Source organism: Mirounga angustirostris, unplaced genomic scaffold (genome assembly GCF_029215605.1).
Source record: "Mirounga angustirostris isolate CCGP_5_RB_7025 unplaced genomic scaffold, mMirAng1.0.hap1 SCAF_15, whole genome shotgun sequence".
In the NCBI taxonomy this organism is placed as follows: domain Eukaryota; kingdom Metazoa; phylum Chordata; class Mammalia; order Carnivora; family Phocidae; genus Mirounga; species Mirounga angustirostris.
Genome location: NW_026991723.1, coordinates 2,787,200 through 2,809,850, shown reverse-complemented (window position 1 = coordinate 2,809,850; position 22,651 = coordinate 2,787,200). Strand labels below are relative to the sequence as shown.

The 22,651-nt window shown below is 60.9% G+C and overlaps 1 protein-coding gene across 2 annotated transcripts in view; it reads left to right on the top strand.

The window, feature by feature from the left end:
• The first annotated feature begins 3,600 nt into the window (after positions 1–3,600).
• The window catches only part of SEMA4D (semaphorin 4D), a 37,596-nt gene continuing 18,545 nt past the window's right edge, over positions 3,601–22,651 (top strand). The window contains exons 1-8 of one of the 2 annotated variants that reach the window (XM_045883635.3): positions 3,601–3,880; positions 12,801–13,146; positions 14,537–14,682; positions 16,768–16,830; positions 18,260–18,358; positions 20,783–20,876; positions 21,441–21,554; positions 22,144–22,295. In XM_045883635.3, the coding sequence (XP_045739591.2) occupies positions 13,047–13,146; positions 14,537–14,682; positions 16,768–16,830; positions 18,260–18,358; positions 20,783–20,876; positions 21,441–21,554; positions 22,144–22,295 (768 nt within the window). In that variant the 5' untranslated portion in view covers positions 3,601–3,880; positions 12,801–13,046. The remainder of the gene's footprint in view (positions 3,881–12,800; positions 13,147–14,536; positions 14,683–16,767; positions 16,831–18,259; positions 18,359–20,782; positions 20,877–21,440; positions 21,555–22,143; positions 22,296–22,651) is intronic. The other variant, XM_064579473.1, reaches the window with a different exon arrangement.

Here is a 22,651-nt window from a genome sequence, read left to right as displayed (position 1 = left end):
CCATCTGCACTTCGGCAGATGGGCTCTGGATACAGGAGCTTCTGGGTCGGGTTTTGCTGGTGGTTGAAATCAGTCTTTGAAAATAAATTTTTAGGGGCACCCGGCTGGCTCAGATGGTAGAGCGTGTGACTCTTGATGTCAGGGTCGTGAGTTCAAGCTCTGTGTTGAGTGTGGAGCCTACTTTAAAGAAATGAATTTTAAGTGAGAAACTGGCAAAGAGCTGAATGGCCAACGTTATCCTATTGGATTGTGGAATATTGAACTGCCATCTAAGTGCGCTTGGGGAGCGCTGGATGCCCACGGGAGGCCGCCATACAGGAGGCCCCAGGGAAGGAGGCACAGTTCACCTGGAGGTCCTGCCCTCCCCTCCGGCCAGCCCACAGGGGACGCCCCCGCTTCTTCCTCGCACTTCCTGGTCTCTTGTGGGGCTGCAAGCCTGCTCCTCCCGCCCTGGGGTGCTGAGCTGGGATTCACCTGCACTCACGGCCACTGGACCTCTTTGCTCTGTGTCAGAGTCCCTTAGAAGGAGGTCCCGCAAAATGTCCAGTCAGTCGGAAATCACCGAAAGTCTGTCTGCTCTTCTTGGAAACTTGTGTTTTGATGGAATCCCTTTAGTAAGCTTTAAGCAGGAAACCATATGTGAATCGCGTACAATGTAGCGATTCGACGGTCTGTATCAGTGTCCCCACCTGTCACCGTACGGCGTGGTTACGGTTACTGATGATGTTCCCTGTGCCATACTTTCTATCCCTGAGACTAACTTCTGTTCTGACTGGGAGTTTATACCTCTTAACCCCCTCCACCCACCTCACCCATCCCCCCCCGCCGGTGACCCCAGTTTGTTCTCTGTATTTAAGAGTCTGGTTTTCTGTTTGTTTTGTTTTTTAGATACCAGTGTAAGTGAAATATGGTGTTTATCTTTCTCTGATTCAGCATAATGCTGAATATGTGAGTGACCTTCTGTCTGGGGGCTGAGGGAGTGGCTGGGGGCTGGAGGGGCAGGTCCTTCCACGTTGTTGCAAATGGCAAGATGTCATTCTTTTTGATGGCTCAGTAACATTCCATAGTGCGTGTGTGTGCGTGTGTGTGCGTGTGCGTGTGCACACCGCACCTTCTTTATCCACTCATCCGTGGAAGGACGCTTGGGCTGCTTCTGTATCTTTGCTGTTGTCAATAATACTGCAGCGAGCATACGCATGCATGTGTCTTTTCCAATTAGCGTTTTTGTTTTCAGTGGGTAGATACCTAGCAGTGGAATTACTGGATCATAGGGTAGTTCTGCTCATTTTTTGAGGAACCTGCATCCTGTTTTCCATGTGGCCATACCCATTCACTGTCCCACCAAGAGTGCACGAGGGAGCCCTTCGCCACGTCATCCTTTTTACCAGCCGCGTAGTATTCCATCCCCCAGATGTGACGCGATTTGTGTACAAATCAGCGTATGTATGTACAGCACACGTGTGTGTACTGTTTCCAGAGTTCTTCTACCGAATAGCCTCCTACTCGGGCACCTCACATATGTGGGGTGTATCCACTTGAATTACCGGTGGAGAACTGCTGGGTCAGGACTCCTGGGCCCGCGCTGCCCCGTGGCCCCCAGAGAGGTCGCCCAATGCATGTGGACATGGCCCCCGGCCCCCTCATCACTGCACTTTATGGGCAGCCGGCCTCATGGCTGCCCTTCCCAGAGGTGGGGAGTAGCCTCTTGCTTTGGTGTGCAAACCAAAGTCAGAGTCAGGGGCTTTTGGGAGGTGAAGTCACATGTGCAGAACACGGACAAGATGCGTGCAGGACCTGCCTCGCCTTCGCTCTGTGCTGTGGTCAGAGTGGTCACTGGGCAGCTACCACCGGGCGTGGGCGTGGGGGAGGGGTGGACAAGGCCACGTCTCTCGGGAGGGAAAGAGAAACACTTCTCTCTCTCCTGATTAATTTCTCTTTCATTTCGCAAAAGGAGTGTTGAATTCTTATGTGCATTCTGGGAAGTGACGCCCGGTGAAGGGAGACGCAGGGTTCAGGCGGTACGGTGAGTGGCTGTGTGGGGACTGTCTCCTGCACTCTTCGGGACAGCGATACCTAATTACAGTGCGTGGGTTTTTCTGTCAAGAAAGCAGAAAGACGGGCGCCTGGGTGGCTCAGCTGGTTAAGCGACTGCCTTCGGCTCAGGTCATGATCCTGGAGTCCCAGGATCGAGTCCCGCATCGGGCTCCCTGCTCGGCAGGGAGTCTGCTTCTCCCTCTGACCCTCCCCCCTCTCATGCTCTATCTCATTCTCTCTCAAATAAATGAATAAAATCTTTAAAAAAAAAGAAATCAGAAAGCACTGGCATGGTAGAAGAGTGTAGACAGCTGGGGCCCGGGACCTGGCCGTTGGCTGGGCCGGAAGTGCCTGGTTTTTACTCAGGAACCGTGGGGCTAGGAGCTGTTTGGCGGAGGGCAGAGGTGAGGTGGCCTCGCCAGGTGCGTGTGTGGGGCGGGGCGGGGGGGGGGTCACATGCCGACAACCTGCCCTTGGTGCTCAGCGCCATGAAATTCAGGTGAACACGAGACACACCTGCTTGTATTTATTGAAGTGACAAAGGCTTATTGAATTTCCAGAAGAGAGAAGTCTTTCAGTTTAAAGTTTCTTGGCATTCAGGTTGTTTACGTAAACCTCTTGCTTCTGCGTGAATCGCTTACGTTTCCCATGAGTGTTTTGGGGAGCGTGCATGTGGCCACCATGTGTGCAGGAGAAGCCTGCGGTCGGTCCCGTTGGCCTGTCGTATGTCTGTCGGCTGTGGCCACACGTCCCCCCGTGTTCAAACAGCAGACGTGGGCTCCGGGTGTGGGAGGGTACGGCCTTGTCGGGGGACGCTTCCCTACATGCTCACGCGTGAAGATACTTCTGCTTAGAAGTTGGCCGTCAGCAGTAGCTGACCCAGAATTAGAAGGACCCAGAATCGGCCTTTGCGAGCCCGACAGTGAGATGTAAGGAATCCTAACCACTTCCACCAGTACCCGGGGGTCTCATTTGCTCGGGATTCACGGGAAGTGTCTCAGGCCGCGAGGTGACCCTGGGAGTCGTGGGAGTGGGAGTGGGGTGCCAGCCCTGTTTGTGGTGTGGGCGTGACTGGTCCCACTCCGGGGGCGCCGTGTGGGAGAGATGGGGCGTCGGCCCTGCTTCCAGTGAGCACCTCCTACTTCTCAGCTGTCTTCCAGAAAATGGCAAGAATTGTACCAGCTCTTAAAGCAAAAGAAACAAAAATATTCCAGCCACCAAAAAATGCTAGCATTTGATTCTGAGGTTTAAAAACTGTGCTGGATCATTCGCAACCGTGAAGGGTCCAGCACCGATGTCCTCCACACCTCCACGTACCCTGCACAGGGCCCCCTGGGGCTGCCATTCCGATCCTGTCTGTTTGTCATCCTCCTAGACTCGGGTGTCCCATTTTGAGGGCTCCCCCCTGACTGTTGGACTTCGGTGAGGATGAGTTCTCATGGATACGGATCTGAAGCTAATAGCTTGATTCTCTTTCGGCAAATGGCTAACCAGGACCGTGGGGAGTATTTGATTGGCTCACTTCGCAGGGAAGTGGCTGTGGTCAGTGTTTGGGGACCCGCCAGGTTACACTTCCTTTATGGGCGTGTTTGCACACTCACTCCTCCCTCCCGTTTGCACAGGGCATGAAAGCCACACCCATCCTGGGGTCTGGAGGTCTAAAAAAAAAAAAAAGAAAAATTGCAAGAGTTTCTTTTTAGTGCCTCTCCAGGAGTGATGCTGAGGTACGTGGACGGAGGACTTACGTGTTGAAATAGTCTCCTTTCCTGTTAGTTTCAGAGCCAAGATTTCTGAAGACTCCGTCCTGGAAACGACTGAGGGGAGGTTCTGGAGGCGCAGGATACAGGTAAAGACGCATGGTTTCTGCACCTGTGTCCCAGCTTAGCGAAGCCGACTCTTGTAGAAGCCTCAGTGGGATCCCACAGACGGTTGGTCCCAGCTCCCCGTGCGCTCCGGGGGCCAAAGGTCGGGTCCGGCTGTTGCTGTGTGGGGCGTCTGTCCGTGCCGGGCGCCGGGAGCCCCGCGCACAGCCTGCCTCTCCTCACCCCACCCCAGCCCTGCCTGCCCTTTGTTTCTATTTCGGTTCTCTCTGGGGCGCTGGACCCTGGAGGCCCTGCAAAGCTCCACTTCCCCTCTGGGGGTGCAGGGGGGTTGTCAGCAGGGTCCGACGTGCAGGGAGGGGTCTCCATGTCACCCAGGCCCCGGTTTGGGGCTGTTTTGTGATTAATCTTCGTTTCGACCACGTATCTCCAGTTTAAAAGGAAAGAGAAATGCCAGTTTAACGTAAAAGCAGAAGGAAAGCCACACCCCACTTCTTCCTCGTAGTTACTCCTGTCCCGTGGCCGGCCTCCAGCAGCCCCACCACCCCGTGTCTGCCGCGCGGCACCGTCACTGGGACCTGCCTGGCCGGCTTGCTGGGGCGGCTTTAGTGAGCACAGCTCCCCCTCCAGGGTCCTTAGCCCTGCCCGTGTTTACATGTGGGCACCCACGTGTGTGCTTTCGATTCCCTGCGCCGTTGGGCCGGGTGCCACCCAGTGAGGATGCTGCCCACAGCAGGAACTCCAAGCCCTGGCGCTTAGGTTACGAGCATTTTTCCCCCAGGTCATTTATCTTTGATTTTGTTTGTTGATCTCCTTATGTTAAAAGATCGTTGGGGATCTTGGGGAATTGGGAGGGAGGACTGGGCCCGGGCGGTGGCCCGAGGTCTCAGAGGTAACGTCCCCAGGGACGGGCCCTCCTCCTGCCTGCCTAGTTAAAGCAGACGAGGCCTTCTTTATGTACATGCAGACGGGACAAAGACGCGTCACGGACGCCCAGCGACCCCGGGAGAGGGGCCGGCGCACGACCACTTTGGGACGCACTGCCCCGCGCTGGGCGTGCACGTGGACTGGTTCGGTGGGGGGAGGGTAGGTTTGCACAGAGCGGGATGAACGTCCGACTCACTGTGTACAAAACAAACATCGACAGTGAGTTCCTTGGCTCTTCTCTTCCGTGCCTAGAGGTAACCACTGTTAACAATTGGATGTGTGTCCATGAGTGTCCGTGTGTCCGTAGGCCTGTATCCATGTGTGTCCATACGTGTTTACATCCATGTCCGGGGGGGGACCTCCTCCCTGGACACCGTGTGGGCCTCCCCACCTGCTGCCGTGCGTCTGCCTTCAGTGCGTGGTCGGGGTGCACTCTGCTCACGGGCCGATCTCGGGGGCCGCCCGGCCTCCTGCGTGTCCGTGACCTGGCCCCTGACAGAGGCACGTCCCCCTGTTGCACCTGTGTCCTCGCTGGACCGCAGGGCCGCCTGAGTCCCTGGGAGGTAGGAGTGTGCTCCGCGGTAAACTGAGGGCGCCCTCAGGAACCCCCTGCCCGCCCGCCCCTCCCCTGCACCAGCTGGCAGCGCTCTAGATTTCTCTGTGCCTCGTGGCAGGTAAGCGGCTGCAGTATTTTAGCTCACGTTTCTCTGTTAGCAGACTTCAGCGCCGTGGGAGCTAGTTTTGAAGGTGGGACAGTTTTACAAGGTACGGGAAGTTAAGAATGCGGGTAAGTTCTAGTTAAAGCGGAGCTGTTCCCTGTCTTCTACCCGAGTGTGTGTCTCACGCCTCTGACTGGGGACTGAGCACCCCTGTCCGTGGTGCTTCACGTGACCCCCAGGTGTCAGTGGAGTCCTCTGGCTTGGAAGCCGCCTGGGTGACGTCTGGTGCTGAGCGCCCCGTGGCACCTGCAGCCCGGCTGGCACAGGGCGGGCCAGCCATGTCCCCGGACAGCCCTGCTGTGCCCCAGGAGCCAGCGTCCAGCTGGACAGTCCGGTGGCCGCCCCGGAGGGAGCCAAGAGGAGAAGCCCGGGCAGCACCAAGTGGGTGCCAGGGATGCGGGCAGGTGCACACGCCCCCCAGCAGGGGACGGGGCCGCAGGCAAAGGGTCTGGTGGTGTCACACGGGCAGTACAACCCCTCCCTCCACGGGCCTCTCCGCTGGGGCAGCCACGGCCGGGCCCTCCCTGCTGCCCCCGGCAGGAGCCCCCTGCCCGTCCCTGCCCCCGCCAGTCTTCTGACTGTCCGACCGGCATCACCCCGCCGTTGTCCTCCTGGCTCCCGTCAGCACACACGGGCCCCGGCTCGGGCGAGGGAATGAGGCTGAGGCGTGTCGGGCCCGCCCCGTGGCCTGGTTGTCCTGCGAGGTGGTGGAGGGTGAGCCCGCGTGCTGGCCACTGTCCCGCGCCCCTGCCGTCCCACCTCCAGGGCTGCGCACGCGATGCGGTGGAGCTGGGCCATCGCTCCAGGGCGTTGTTCTGCGTTCTGGGGAAACTGAAGTGCCAACAGTAAACTGTTCGTTGTGCACGTGATATGTGACACAGAGCTCCTGAAGCCTGTCCTGAGTCCTGAGGGGACGGGGCAGTTTTTGCACAGTGGTAACATCAGCCCACAGCCAGCAGTGGGGGAAGGGAGCCCGGGGGCGGAAGATAGCCTGGGGGCAGGCGAGGGGGCTGGGGGTCAGCCTGGGGACAAGCAAGGGGGGCTGTGGGGTGGGAGGTCAGTCCGGGGCAAGGGCCGGCAAGGGCTTGTGGGCCTGCCTGGGGACAGGGATGGGCGTGGGGGGTGGTCAGCCTGGGGGCAGGCGGGAAGGAGGGGAAGCTGGGGGCAGGTGCACGCCCCCTGCTGTGGGGACTGCAGGCTCTGAGGGGGCCTGGGGCTTCACCCACCCTGTCTGGCAGGCCAGGCTCCCCAGGCAGCATCCACAGCTGTCAGGACGCCCCTGGGCAGATTCCCGGGGTGCCGGCAAGCGCACTCGGAACATTGGTTTCACGTCCTACTGCTCAGGGGAGCCCTGAGGCCTTCGGTGTGGCCTGAACAGTGTCCCCTCTGTGACCCCCCCCCCCGTGGCCACGGACAGTTGGTCCCAGGAGGGGAAGCCAATCCCAGACAGCCCGCCGGGTCCCCGGAATCTGGCCCACGGGTCCCCAGTGGCAGTCCCTGGTCACACGTCGGAACGGATCAGGCTTGTTAGGGTGCAGCAGAGAGCACCCACCACACACGTGTGTACAAGTGTGCGTGGGTGTGCGGTTCACATGCACACAGAGCCATCCATGCGTACACACGCGCAGACACGGGGGCAGTTCCGTGAACTGGCCCTTAGCCTTGCTGGTTGCTGGGTACGTGGTTTTCAGACGTGGTTCCGGACCACTCAGACGGAAAGCTGGAGGGTGACAGGCCCTGTCAGCCTGAGTGAGGGGCTTGGGGCCCCGCTCACTTCCATCCTGCGGACACTGGGAGCGGGACCGTGCACTCCTCGTGAGCTCACACGAGGACTCGTCGGTACTGGAGTGACACTGTGGAACCCTGTCTCCCTCTTGGGCTCCTGGCTCCGTGTGACACTTTCCCACCAGGGACACAATGCACACCCCCGTCTCCCGGCTCCCAGCGAGATGCCTCTGCTTCCCAGAAACGCCCGGGAAAGCCAATACAATGGGCACATTATCCACGTTTCCATTTTAATATTCCCACAGTGGTCCTTAATGCCACGTGCCCCCTGTAATCCCGGAGCCAGGACTCCTGCAGGAGCACGTGGGGGCCGCGGGTCCGAGTGCGTGGGGTGCGTGCGCTGCCTCCGGTGCTTGAACTCTAAACGACAGCCCGTGCTCGTTGAAAAAGGAAAACACACCCGGCCCTTCCCGTATCCTGAAGCAGAACGTGCAGCCGCACCGCCCCGCCCCAGGAAGGACATCTGCGGAGCCTGGGCCTGTTCCCCTTCGGCCGTTTGTGCGGATTTTTAGAGACCATTCAGGAGGGAGAGGCAGGGTCTGGCCGAGGCTATCGGGAAGCCCCTCCGGCGCGTCGGCGGGGTGGCCTGGGGTGGCCGGGGGCAAGTGGCCGCCCGGCTCCTGAGTGGCGGTGTCTGGGTGGGTGCGAGGGGAAGGGCCGTCGAGAACATTCCCTCTTCTCACGCGGACCGGTTCAAGCAGCACGCTGGGCAGCTCTCTGGAAGGTGTGCACGCTGCCACCCAGTGTCGGCGCAGACTCACTTGGTGCATTTGTCGGGGGGCAGGGCAGCCTCTGCTGGAGCTCTGACCCATCCAATCTGTCCATTCTAAGGTTCACGCTGGGTATTTTGTTCGTGGAACTTCCTGCCTGTCAGGCCTCCCCGTGGCTCTCCCCAGCTCCGGCCTTGGTCTCCTAACTGGACCGTTTGCCTTTCCCCGGTCCTGCCCACTGCAGACGGGGCCAGGGCCACAGGCAAGTCCAAGGCCTGCCATTCAGTGAAAAGGATGAGGCAGGAAGGGATGGAAGGGAGTGGCCCTGAGGCCAGTGTCACTGTGGGGAAGGCCCAGCCACCAGAGCCAGCCGAGAATGTTCTGGAGGAGGGGCAGCTTGTGCCCGGGCTGGGGGTGGGACATGGTATTGCTGTGGAAGATGAGGATGGGTCCTTTGCCCCTCCTCCCCATCCCCACAAGGGCAGAGTCCCTGCACCCTCTGGGCCTGTCCCCACGTCACACAGGGCCTCCTACTCCCAGCTGTTCTTCCTTCTTGGGAAGACATGTGTGAAGTAGCTCCCTTGTTTTCCTGGAGCAGATCCTTCAGTAGCTTTCTGAGAAAGGATGTCAGGGAGGTAAGAGGAACCCTTGTGTTTGAACCCTCCCATGTTGATACTTGGGCTCGGTTCAGGATTCTGGGTGAGACGCCATCCTCCTCCAGGATGTTCGCAGCACTCTGCTTTCTCCCAGCCATCAGGGTGGCTCTGGAGAGGTCACTGTATGGCCGGTTTTCTCCCGGGGAGCTCCGGTGTGGTCTTCCTTCATTCATCGTGCTGCGGGGGGCTTTCATGCTGTAAACGCGCTTCCTCCCGTTCTAGATATTTCTTATTTCTCCTTCTCTGTGTCCTCCACCCTCCTCTGGAGCTGGACGTGGGCCTCTGGACTCCAGGCTCCAGCTCTCTTGTCTTCTTTCCCGGTTTTTATCTGAGCCCCTTTGTGCAACTTGGACGAAGCCGCCTCAGTTTTATCTTCCCATCCTTCAACTGGACATTCTGTTTCTTTAATCAAAATTTTCATTTCTAAGTCCACTTTCATTTCCTTGGGTGGATTCCTGTGGCATCTCCCGCTTCCAGGCTCTGGTCGCGGCTCTTTGGTCCACAGAGCCCGCCGATGACGAGCCATGGTGTGCAGGCACTGGTGATGGGCGCAGACGTCGTCAGACTGCGCTACGCGGACTTCAGTGCGCTGCGTTAGAAACAAAGATGTCGCTCCTTCCCTGTGCTCTTCCCTCTCACCGACGTGCCCTTGTGGCCGCGTGCCTCCTGGATGTCTGCAGCAGAGGACGGGTCGCGCACTGCCCCGCGTCTGGCGCCCGTGTGGGTGGGTCCTCGCCTGGCTGCCCAGAAGAGTGACTTCTGTTGGGGACCCGAGCAGGCATTCGGTGTTGCCGTTGGGCCCTTGCAAACCAAACTCGGCTCCAAGGTGATACTTGGCAGGGGGGTGGGGGAGGTAAAGAAACGGGCAGTGGGGCTCGAATCTGCAGCCAGCAGGTGCCCTGGGCTGTGAGCTCACTCACGCATTCCAGAAACCCACAGTTGAGTGGGAGCCCAGAGCGGAGAGGCCTGCAGATCAGTCACAGGGAGGGAACGTCTTCTCGGGTAAACTGGCGAGACTGTGTCGTGGGGTTTACATACCTCATCTCCAGAACAGACGTATTTGGAAGTGTTCTGAATGGCACTGACAGGCAGCCTTGTAGACGGGCCGTGCTCTGTGCGTCCAGATGTGGCCTGGACAGAAAGGTGGAGGGGGCGTGAGATGGGAGAGGCTGCAAGGGAGGTGAACCGCAGCCGTGCATGCTGGTTTAATCCAAGAGAGAGAGATGTTTCACGTGGGCAAATGATGTGCTCTGATTTACATCGAAAACCTTACTCTGGCCACTGCCTCTGTTTAGTAAATGTACTTAACATAGGGAGGTTATCTGTTTGGAATTATATCTGACTGCTGGTAATAAAAACCTGAAAAACAGTAGTTTAAGGAGATTGCTGGCTTATGTAGCAGGTCTAGGGGCAAGCAGAAGAAAGCAGGTGTCAGGTCTCCAGTATGTTGGGAGGGCCCCCAGTGGATTTCCGCTTGGCTGTTTGCAGAATGAGACCCTTGTTTTCGTGTTCACAAGGTGGCGCCCAGAGCTCCAGCCATCAAATATGAGTTCCAGGCACCAGAGGAAAGACTGAAGGCAAAACTGCAAACACTAGCTGAGTCAGCCTTAAGAGCCTTCCTGGAACTCCCACCTAATAACTCCTGTTGGCAGTTCTCTGGCTGGAGCCGCCACCCAGAAGCTGGGGGCCGCAGTTAGCTGGCTGCACCGCCATCCTGGGTAAAACCGAGATGCTGTTAGTAAGAGTGGAGGGACGTGGGTGCCGGGACAGGAAGTGGGTAATCTCTGCCACAGGCGGCGAGAACGGAAGCAGGGTGAGGGGTGGGCAGCGGTGGAGGGGTCAGGATGGGGGTGGGCGCTGTGCAGCCTGGAGCAGGGGTGGAGATGGCCCCCGGGGGGGGGCACCCGGCACCCCTGAGCTGTCAGCATCGCCCGCGCACACAGCCCGTCCCCGGGGCCTCGGTGTCCTGCAGCTGTGGAGGATTTCTGCGGGAGGGCTTAGTGCTCGCTGGGCGCCGTGGGGCTGCTTCACCAGGGGGCACACGGGCACCCGGCGCAGTTGGCGCCCTCCCCTGGCTGGGCTCCCGGAGCCACCTCGTGCCCCATTCCCGCGCTGTGGGCGGGAGAGCGGGGTCTCCTGCGCGGCCCCGCGCGGGGAGCCCTCCGAGCCGACTGCCTGGAGAGTGAGCACTCGGTGAGCTCCCTCCGTCCCTCCCGGTCTCGCTTCCCGGTGCATCTGCTTCTGCATTTAGCGTCCAGTCCCGCCCCCGCTGCGGTGCCGAGCGTCTGGGCTGGCCGTCCCCGTGGGTCCCCAGCACAGTACCCGGCTTGCAGACCGGGGCCGGTTCTGTAAATGGTCGTGTTGGCGCCCGGCCGTGCTCGTCCCTTCACGCATTTCTGGGGCTGCTTTGCGCCCCCCGGTGGACTTGAGTACCTGGGACAGAGACCGCACAACTCAAACCTGAAAAGAATGCCCATCTGATGGCCGTTCGTGGAGCAAGGTGCTGGCCCCGGGCAGGTGACCAGTCCCCGGAGAGAGGCACTCCCCGGCTTCACGGCCACAGAGTGGCGTTGGGATGAGGACAGACGCCGGGTGAACAGACCTGGCCGGCACACCTTCGGCAGGGAGGGGAAGGGCAGAGTGGTGCCCCAACAAGAAAGGGGGGTGAGGAGCTGAGGCCTGGCCGTGCCCACATCTCAGCCCTCCCCCGGGCCCCCCCGCCGAGTCCTTTCTTTACCAAGTGGAGTGGGGCAGATGTGGTGCCCTGGGCACAGACGTAACAGACAAAGGTACGACGAGGAAGGCCCCGTTAAGTCCACAGTGATGCCGAGGGCAAGCCATGCCACGTCCTGGGCTTTAGGGCCAGACAGGGATTCCAGGGGCATGAGAGGGGACCTCCTGGGCAGGATGAGGAGGCAGCCCAGGAGGGCTTCCTGGAGGTAGTGGCTTGGCTAGGTGAACAGAAAGTCAAAACTTCCCCTCAAACCCTCTTGGGAGGTTTGGTTTGGGCTGAGGTGCCAGGAAGCAGCAGGGGCTGGTATATGGTCGGTTGTGGGGGCCCTGCGGAGGCTGAGCAGGAGGGAACTCTTGGGGGGTATGGAGTTGGCTGCCCCTTGGACGTCCCTGAGGGGGGGTGGGGGTGGGGGTGGGGGGAAGGCTCCAGAGAGGGGCCCAGGGGCCTGTTGGCCTGAGAGACTTGCAGGTGGGTTGACTTGATGGGATGGAAGGAAGAGAAGGTGGTGAGCAGGGTCCTCTCTGAGGGCGGGAGGCAGGCTGCTCCACTATTTTGCAGAAGAGGAAACCTGGGGTGGGGGCGGGCAGTGGATCTCATGTGGGGCCTCCCTGGGGGCAGCATGTCTGGGAAGGATGAGGGTCCTACCTCTGCTCCCACAGCTGTTTGGTTACAGCCCCATCCTGAGAAGCCAGAAGAAATTCATGTCACAGTCCCACTGGGTCCTGGCGGGGCCCTGCCTCAGCGGTCTGCAGCGAGGCTGTCCTGCCCCCACTGCAGGGCACCCTGCGGATGGCGTGTGGGGCAGAGCGTGGGGGCTGGGAGACCTGCAGACCCCCAGCCCACACCCTCTGTCCTTCCAACGAGCTGCTCCCCAGGGACCCCGAGAGCCCCTGACGGCGCTTTCTGTGGCCCAGCGACTTCTCGGGTGCGGCTGGGGGCGCAGGGCGTTGGGGGTGGCCCTGTCTGCGGCAGGAGGTCAGCCGTCCTGCACGGCAAGGTCGTGTGAGTGTGTGTGCATGTGCGTGCTCCCACACGTGTGGTGTAAGCACACATGCACACGGCTCAGCCTGCACGTGGCGCTCTTGGTCTTTCGCCCCGGCTGACCTCCCTGACAGGCATTACGGGAGCTGGGAAGCCAGGGTCTGCGGGGGATCCGGGTCCCTGCTTTGCACCTTTGCAAAGGTCCACTGCGGGCCACGAGTGCCCGGCAAGGGGGGAGGTGGGCGGCCGTCCCAGCCTGGGTTCCCACGTCTGCCCTGGAACTCCGCTCTTAGTGACTGGGTCACAGCGTCAGCATGGGGCTGCGCCCCCACCACCCCCCGCCCCTGCGCAGACAGAGCCCGGGGCACAGCGCGGAATAGAAAGCGGGTGTTACTACACGCATCCTGACCTGTAACCTTTGTTCTCACTTCCAGAATTTCTTTGCGAAGCCAAAAGGAAGCACACAGTTTAAGAACCCGGTGGCCTTCCACGTTGGCGGTGGTGACCTCGCCCGGCGCCTGGGAAATGCGGGTCCTCGGGGTTCGCACCGCCCACCAGCTCCGGGCTCTGCCGCCGGTCACAGCCCCCAGGCTCTGAGCAGCGTCCGCCGGGACACCCGCCGCGGCCCCCAGGCCGAGCGTTTGCTGCCCGAGCCCCCTGTGCGGCGCCCACGCGTGAGGATGCGCGCCCCTGTCGGGGGGCTGCTTGCTGCCCTCGCCATGCTGTTTGGGATGGCGGTGGCGTTTGCACCCAAACCCAGGATCACCTGGGAGCACAGAGGTACGGGGCAGCCCTGCTGTCGCGGTCGACGCATGGGCTCCACTGTGCGCGCTGGGTCTGCTCTCCGGCCCCCTGCGGGCGGGCAGGTGCCTGGGTGACACGAACACTTGCCCGGCGTGTTCAGGGGCTGCCAGTTAGGTTTCTAAAGCCGGGGCCACCGGAGAGCCTGAGGATGTGTGGTGCGCTCCCTGGGCACGAACCTCTCTAAATGCCCTGTTTGAGGACATTTATTTTATTTTATTTTTTTTAATTTATTCATGAGAGTCAGAGAGAGAGAGAGAGAGAGAGAGAGAGGCAAAGGCAGAGGGAGAAGCAGGCTCCCCGCCAAGCAAAGAGTCTGATGTGGGGCTCGATCCCAGGACCCTGGGATCATGACCTGAGCCGAAGGCAGACGCTTAACCATCTGAGCCACCCAGGTGCCCCTGTTTGAGGACATGTAATGACAGGCGGCCAGGCTTCCCGCCAAGGGCTCTCATTTGCCATCCGTAGTTTCTGTCCGTTTCCCCTGCTGGGAGCTGTGTCCTGAGACCCCTGGGCTCCCCGGCGAGTGGAGCGAGGGCTGCGCGCAGGGCTGAGCCGTCTTGTGCAGTGTCCCTGGCCGTGTGCGTGCCGGGACAGCCTTCATCCGCGCGCCTGTCTCCAGCTTGGGAAAATCCAGACAGCAGAATGTGTGGACACCTAGTCCTTACGTGAAACCAGTGGTCCATGAAATCCAAGTTCAGACCGCTCGTGCTGATGCTGGGACGGTCAGGCCTTGAGAAACTGTGCCAGTCCGTTCATGTCACTGCCGATTGTCCCGATTCTCGTTGTCCTGCTTGTCCATGCGATTTCCTCATAAGAGAGGAAACATCAGTGTTTCTCTCGTTTATAAGCTCGTGGTGCTTCTCCCTGAAAAATGCTTCAGTTAAGGGATATATTTACTGAACTAGATTTTTTTAAAGCTGTTGAGCTACATCATGTTTTTTTTCCTGAATAAGAAAAGCTTAGTTACATTCTTCATGTACTTAATCTGTGTTAAGATTAAACACAAGTACACGAGAGCACGGGAAGCACAGTGGTCAGCAGCCTGGGGTTGCCTGGGAGGTCACATGCGTGGAGGCCACGCTCGCTCCTGGGAGGGCACACTCCTCGGAGGCCACGTTGAGTGCAGGGTTTGGAACTCCGCTGGAGGAACAAGAAAGGGCCCCGGGCCCCAGCACTGGCCGAGCACAGTGGCTCGGGGGCCTTGCAGGGTCGCACGCTCGTAGCGACTGTCTGAGCGGGTCTGCGTGCTGGCCTCGGGCAGGGGATCCACGCACAGCCCTGGCGACATGACGGTGTGTTACAGCAGGACGGGGTGCTCGGTGTGTCCAGGCTGGGAAATGCCTGATGTTGCCTCTTGCCTCCGCAGAGGTGCACCTGGAGAAGTTTCACGAGCCGGGCATCTTCAACTACTCGGTGTTGCTGCTCAGCGAAGACAAGACCACCCTGTATGTGGGTGCCCGGGAAGCCATGTTTGCCCTGAGTGCGCACAACATCTCCGTGAAGCAGCACGAGGTAAGGCGTGGGCTCGCTCTCGACTGCCGTGTGGGCCGCGGACCTTTCTGGCGTCTCTCCTCCAGTCTGCACTGGTCACCACCCCTCTGGGGCATCGGGCGCTTTCCTGGCCGCGCAGCCTGCTCACGCCGTGGCCGGCCCCACCGCCATCCTGCACGCCGGGCCAGCAGCCTCCCGCCCACCAGCAAGCAAGGGGCCCGTCACCCCGAAGCCGCCTTCCCACCCTGCTTCCGAGCAGCTCCGTCCTCCCACGCTGGCCACTCACCCAGGGGCCTCTGTCCTTTCCTCTTGAATTTTTTATCTTTTCATTATGGAGAATCTCGAGCGCACACAAGTCGAGGGAGTGGTGCCGAGGAGACCTGTGCCCCCGTCGGCTCCTGCAGCCCGGGGTCACCCTCCTCCGCCCACGTCCTGGTGCTCCGTTGTCTCTGGGGGCTTCGAAGCAAGTCCCAAACACGCTCTTCATCCGTGAGGGGTTCCCTGGGTGTCCCCTTCCTCAGGGAAAGGGCTCCTTTGTGTCAGAATAACCAAAACACCACAATCACATCCAAAAACTGTCATCAAATAGTTGGTGTTCCGATTCCATGGACTGTCATAAATGACATGAATCCGGTTGAAATCAGGCCATCCATGGAGCCGCGCACTCTGCCCGGCAAGTGTCCATGTCCCGCCACCGCCCTGGCCCCTCGCTGGGAACGCTGCCACTCCCGCGTCCTCGGTGACGGACAGGCCCCTCCGCCGAGGCAGGTCCCATAGTGCAGCCCCGGCTGCGTCCGGGACTCCCCAGCTCGGCCTCTCCTCCACGTGGGAGCAGGAAGCCGCCAGCAAGCGGGTTCATGTCCCCCGGGGCCAGTTCCTTTGGAAGTCGGGGGGTCAGCACCTGGAATCTTGGCCTTCGTTTGCCTGTTTTTAATGAGCTCCTTCTCTCAGGGAGGTAGTGGTGGTCCGATTATTCGGATTTTCAGAATGACCTCGGGGTCGCGAATCGGAGTGTCGGAAGCTCCGTCGCCGCCCGAGCCGTGCCTGGTGCTCAGCCAGTCCCTTCCCGGCCGGTGGCAGCCTCTCGACCGCTGGGTCCTCAGACATGAGCCCGGGGGTTGGGGTTGGCTTTTTGCTCTCTGCTGCTGCGTGCCACGTCCCCTCGGGGCCCAGTGAGCACGGCCAGGGGCCCGTCTGCATTCATGCTCCCGTGGCCTTACGTGTTTTGTGTAGACGGAGATGAAATCGCTGGCATTTTGCTTTCTGAGGGAAGCTGCCTTCGGCCGCGGGACGTGGTTCTGCTTTTGTGTGTTCTGAGGAGGACTTCGGTCTCTGGAAACGCACCGCTGGTGATGCGTGTGCCGGTCAGGCCTTGCAAGGAGCGAGTGCGTGCAGGACGCTTAGCATGGGACCGCGTGCATGGGGCATCGCCTGCCGCCGTGGAGAAGCTCTGGGCGCTTCCCGAGCTCTGGGCTCCGGCGGCTGGCTCCGGTTGTCGGGGCGCCCATCGTGGGCCATCACACGCGGAGACCGGGCATCCTGGGGAAGGCGAGGCAGCAGTCGGGGGGCTGTTTGCGGTGTGGCCTGTGGCTTCCGGTCCTCTGGAGGGCAGGGCTGAGGCCCCCGCGGGCTGCCCCGTTCTGATCGCACATCACGGGGCGTGAAGGCAGCAGAAGCACAGGTCGTGGAGGACGCGTGGGGGGGAGCAGAAAACTGAAAGGAGCCTGGTCCTGCTGTCCACGGACGGTTGCAGGAACCCACGTGGCCATTTGAGGGTACCTGTGGTCTAGCGGGTTGATAATCGAAAACCTCGCTGCTAGCACTCTAGCGTTGGCTGCTGGTTTTGCAGCCAACCACGGGAATCCGGGAGGCCAGGCACTGCTGGCTTCGGTGGGGGTCTCGGGAGGAATGTTCTAGAAGCCCCAGTTGCTCGGGACCTCGACGTCCTCTGGCTGAGCCTGGCTTTGCAGTCCCACTTCGACTGTCGGGGGGTAGTATCCGTGCCCCATGGGGCACCGTGTGCTTTGTAAACCGTGCATTTTAACGCCGGCATCCCCTTTTGAACGGGGAACATGCACTGAAACGGACTCTCATTTCTCCTAACAGGCATACTGGAGGGTCTCAGAAGATAAAAAAGCAAAATGTGCCGAAAAAGGGAAGTCAAGACAGGTAATTTCTGGTCTCAGAACCCCCTGGTGACATGGTCACAACCGTCCTGGGGTTGTCCTCTGTGCCCAAATGCTGAGGCCGGGTCTCTCAACGCAGGAGCTTGCAGCGGGGTGGGGGGCTCTTGAAAAACACTCTGGTAAAGGTTAACTTAGTTGAATTTATTCAGATGGGCTCAAACTTGATAGAGAAAATCATTTCTGGTGCCTGTTAGCTAAAGGTGTGAAATGCAGGGTTCAGGCCTCCCCAGCACCCCAACAGCCTGGAGGGGTTGCTGTCGGATTTCTGAATTTGGGGCAGCGATCGTCCCTGGAGAATCTGCTCCTTCTCCAGGGGATACTGGGCACCTCGGCATGCTGGCCATGCGGGCAGTGCTGGCCTGAGGTTCCGCCTCCCCTCCAGGGCTCAGGTTACCCCACCACTGGCTGGGCGCCCTGCCCCAGTCGGGTGCCCGGCCCGTGTCTGAGTCTGACAGTGTAAGAGCCCCATCTTCTTTGGTATTAGGGCAGGACAGCTGAGTTAAGGTAGATTTTAGCTGTTGGTTAATTTCAAAATCATTAAAATGAAAAAAATGTTTTTGCTGAACTTTTTTTTTTTAGCAAAATGTTAAACATTTTTGCTGAAATCACTAGATCCGAAGTTGCTTTAGGAAATGGGAAAATGCAGGCTTTGTGTGATAATCACTGGTGTTGCAGGGAGTTGTCTGAGAGCTAAATTAGGCCGAGTGCTCGCACAGCCCCACGTGGACAAGGGTCCCTCCCGGCTCACATGGGGAGGATGAGTTACTGCCAACCAGTTAGAAACAATCCTGGGGGGGAGAAAAACAGAAAAACCTTCCCTGAGCAGAGATAATTTCAGACAACAGCACGTATAATCCCAGTACGCTCATTTCAGCCTAAAATAGCGTGTTCTTTGGTGGCGTCTGGTTTTCTCGTGTGCGCACAGCCTCAGGCCCCCCCCTCGCCCAGCCTGTCCCCAGAGAAGCGCTGTTTCCAGCCCCGCACACTGGGGCAGGCGGGGTGGGGTCCCTGGGGACGAGGACGGCAGGCGGGATGCCGCGCACCGGCCGCCTCAAGGCACGTGCTGAGTGTCGAGGGAGAGTAAACGCGTCCCTTCGGTGGCGGGCGTCCAGGAAGGTGAGGTCAGCGCGGCTTTGCTGAGGGTGCACTAGTGACCGGGGGTGGGGGGTGAGGTCCTGGCCCCTGACAGCCGGCCTGTGGACGCCGCAGACGGAGGTTTGTCCTGGGCGGGGGGAGGCTGGCTCCGGCACCTGCCCCACTGCCCGGGCAGGGCCACGCGAGCACATGACACGGGGGCCAGCCGAGGTGCTGGTGGGGTGGCAGGGAGGCACGGTGGGGGCCCTGAAGTTCGGGTAGCGGAGGGCGTCCAGGGGGAGCCGGCCGGCGGCTGATGGCGCGTCCCTCCCTTGCAGACTGAATGTCTCAACTACATCCGCGTGCTGCAGCCGCTCAGCGCCCACGCCCTCTACGTGTGCGGAACCAACGCGTTCCAGCCGTCCTGTGACCACCTGGTAAGGCCGGCACCCCCTCCGGGGCAGCATCGGGGCTCCCCACTCGGCAGGGCAGTAGGGTTTTCTAACGGCCGGTGGCGGGGGCGCCTCGGGATGCCGCGGGCCACTCGCCGGGCTCCCGGAAGCCCAGTGTCGCCGGGGGCACGACAGGGCAGGACTCGGGGCCAGTGGCCCACGGCGCGGAGCCGGCAGTGGGGGGACCTTCTGGGACGTGGGCTGTTGACACACACAGCAGCAGCATGCCGTGGTCCGGCCTCCCGCGTCCTTCTTGCCACGTTGTGTGTTTGTGGGAGGCCTGATGGACGAGTCAGGGCTCTGCTCCTGCTGGCGCATTGTGGGCTCACCTGTGCTATGGGCTGAGTGTTGGTGTCCCCCAAATCCACGTGGGGAAGCCCTAGGCCCCCCATGCATTGGTGTTCGGAGATGGGGCCTGTGAGCTCTCTCCAAACGAGAGGACGGGGGGCTGCCTGCCGGCCAGGGAACGGGCCCTCACCACGCTCCGACCAGCGGTACCCGAGCTCCAGAGCTGGAAGGAGTGGGCGCGAGGGCTGGAGGCCACCTGTCTGCACTGCTTTACAGCAGCCCGGCCTCATGGGGACGCCGCGGTCACTGCTGGGCTCGGGGGCCTCACCACGTGGTCTGGTGCTGGAACGCACGCCCTCGAGGGGCAGCGGCCGGTGTGCGAGCAGCTCCCTTCCAACCCGCATCGGTCCTCCTGGCCCCGGCCTGCCTTGTGCTGCATGAGGGTCTTTGCAGAGGGGCCCCCACCCTGTCCTCCCAGCCCCTTGCCGACAGGGAGCTGCAAGGACGGAGCACGGTGGACGGCAGTGTCTTGCTGGGAGAAGCTCCTTTTGCTCAGGCACCTGTGGAACCATGTAGAACGGCCACAGAGAGAGGAGACAAGTGTGCACCTGTGGATTGACAAGCCCATCTTCCAGTGACCGCCCCTGACTTAGTACCGGCGGGGGGAGGGGGAAGTGGAAGAGCTTCCTGGGCTGAAACCCCAAAGCAATGGGAATTTAAGGAAGATTCTCCAACCTTGAGTCAGACGTCAGTGACAGCGCTAAGTAGGGGCCGATGAAGGACTTGCCTGGAGAAACCGTGTTCACGCACAGATCCTGGGGCGGGCGCACACGCGGCCTGGTCGACCCGGTGGTCTGGGCCCACGGAGAGGCTTGGCCTCTTTCTGTGTCGGGGAAAAGTGTGCCAGGTCGTGTTAGAAACGTCCGCACATCCGGGGATCTGCTGGCTGAGCTCTAATCAATCGGCTTTGAGCTCTGGGGCGTAGACTCCGATCCTGTGGGCCTGTCAGTTGTTAGGTAAGGGATTCGGGCGTCCCATTTAAATCTGGACCTGTAATTTTTTCCAGTATTTTTAATAAAAACATTGGAGCTGACAGAAAGGCCGATGGCAGGGTTGGGAGCAGGCGTGCTGCCCTGGGACCCGCGGCCCCTGAGGGCTAGGAAGAGCGGCGCTCTCCTGCACGGCCGAGCCAGGCCTGTCGTTCCTGAGAAGATGCGCAGTCGTCCCCATCGACCGCCCTTCTCAGGGCCGACCCCTCGTTCACACGTCCCCCAACCTCCCTAGACCCGTGATCCATTCGCACCCTGGCTTGTAATCCCTGGCCTGACGGGGAGTCTGCCCTCTGAAGGCGGGCCCACGGCCTCTCCGGGCCCGCGAGCACCCCACGTCCGCTCTGCTCCCCTCCCTCCCGGCCGTGCACCCACTCCCCGCGGCCCGCGTGGTGTTCAGCTTCTGCAGGTGGGGAGGGCTGGAGGTGGCGCTGTCATCGGCTGCATCCCGGCTGCTCATCCTTCCCTAGCGTGCGTCCCGCGGACGGGTCTCTTCTCTGACGTCCCCTCTCAGCTGTCCTTGCGTGGGCCCTTCCCCGTGTCACCTGTCGTCTAACTCGGCTTCAGCGTCCGTGCACAAAGCTTTCCCGCCCTTTATGCATCGGGGTTTTGGGCTCCCTGGTCTGGCCAGGAGGGACGCCCAAGCCTGAGGTCAGCCCTGCTGTGTGAGTGCAGAATGGGGTGGAATGAGGGGGAGATTCTGCTTTTCTCCAGGCACCTGTTTCTTGGGTGGTCTGGGCCCCACCGCCTCAAATGCCTCCATTTTGGTATGAAATCCCGCACACGGCGTTCGCTTGCTGGCGGAGCGCCTCCCGCCCCAGGTCTGCCCTGGCTGCCCTGTGACCCCGGAGCTGCGGGCGTCTTACAGCCAAGTCAGCTGGATCTGAGGCTCCTAGCTCTTGCGCGGCTCTCGAGGTGCCGCGTCCAGCCCTGGGACTCGCGTGGCTGTGTGCACCTGCTCCCACCCCCGCCCCCCCCAGACAGCGCATCTGGGAAATGGTTTAGCACCCAGACGCTGCAAGCATAGAAATTCAGACATTTCCTGATATTCTTTCTTCTCGTTCAATTGCAGAATTTAACATCCTTTAAATTTCTGGGGAGAAGTGAGGATGGCAAGGGCAGGTGCCCCTTTGACCCAGCGCAGAGCTACACGTCCGTCATGGTTGGTGAGTCCTGCCCCCAGGTTAGCGCGCAGCCGGGCTCGGGTCCCTTCCCCGCACGGGGACTCCGTCCGCTTCTGTGTTCCCTGTCCTTTCAGAAGGCACGCAGGCCTCTCCGTAGACCCCCATATGACTGTTTGAACTCATTGTGCAAAAGGGTGACCGGCCACTGTCCGGGGCCACAAGTCAGATTTGTGGGAAGGGGTTATTTTAGATTTGTCGTTCGTACAAATCACGTGCCTCTCGTTCATGCTGTCCATGCTCCTGGAGGGAGGTCCGTGCGGAGCCGCAGCCTCAGGCCGGGAGCCCCACGCACCCACCATTAAGTCTGTCACCTCCCGGGTGCGGGGTCACCTGGTGTTAGCACCCCAGCCCTCGAAAAGCACCTTTCACGTGGAGTGCATGATTGTCCTGGTCTTGGAAATGCAGCAGAAGGCCCGGGAAGCGGCCACGCGCGCCCAGGAGCAGGGCCGTGGTCTGTCCCCCTCCTGGGGCGAGGGGGGCTCGTGCCCAGCTGTGACGGGAGCGCTGCAGCTGACCCCCTTTCCTCTGTCCTCTGGGGTGCTCAAGATGGGGAGCTGTATTCCGGGACATCCTACAACTTTCTGGGAAGCGAGCCCATCATCTCCCGAAACTCGTCCCACAGCCCTCTGAGGACGGAGTATGCGATACCGTGGCTCAACGGTAAGAGGCAGGTGCCCCGCTGCCGTGTTCCTGTGCGGCTCTGAGCCTCCCCGAGGGCCCTCGCATCCCCCCAGCTCGGGGCGGCCCCCACACGGGGAGCTTCCGGAGCGGCCAGGACTCGCAGCCGGCGCCCCAGGCTGGGTCCTTCCCCGCGGAGCCCGTGGTACATCGGGGCCGCCTTGCCCTCCCTGAAGCCGGATGGGGTCCCTGCCCTTCGCGACGTGAGGGCCTGGTGGTGACTCGGGCTGGCCGGGCCACTCCCCTCGGGACAGTGTGTACACAGCGGGGCCCTGCAACTGCTCACACGGGGCTCTCGGGGGCTTGGAAGTCGCGGGGGCTCTGGGGGACCCTGGCTGCTCCTCGCTGTGGGGTGGGCTGGGGCACCTGGGTCTGCGGGCTGGGGGCTTGTGTGAGCACACACGGCGTCTTCGGTGGGTCCCCGGGGACAGGGAGCTGGCTGCCCGTTCTCACAGGCATGGTCTCAGGCACCGTCCGCACCCCGGGCCTGGGGGGGACATGGCGCGCGCCCCCTTCTGCGTCGTGTGCCCCAGGGGTGCGCAGAGGGACGACGCACGTCTGTCGCTTGCAGAGCCAAGCTTCGTCTTTGCTGACGTGATGCGAGAGCACCCAGACGGCGTGGACGGCGGGGATGACCGCGTCTACTTCTTCTTCACCGAGGTGTCTGTGGAGTACGAGTTTGTCTTCAAGCTGATGGTCCCACGGGTAGCGCGGGTCTGCAAGGTGAGCCAGCCAAGCTTCCTCCAAAATGTCACTTTACCCACTGCTTCATCCTTCCGTGCCGCGGATAGGTGTGGACGGCCGCCAGACACTGGGCCTGCCCAGGGGCAGCCTGGGTGGGGGGGTCCCCCTGCAGACCCCGGGAGCGTCGACGCCCCGTGTGGGACCAGCTGTCCGGCCTCAGCAGGCCTGCCTCTGACACATTGTCCCCAGACCTCCCAGGCTATAGAAAGTTTCTGTTCACTGTGTGAGCTCGATTCTGTTGGAATTGGGGTTTCGGCATTCCAACATAAAGGTGGGGGGGTGTTTTTCGTGTCCAAAATAAGTAAGGACACTTGGAGTCCAACATCTCCCACATC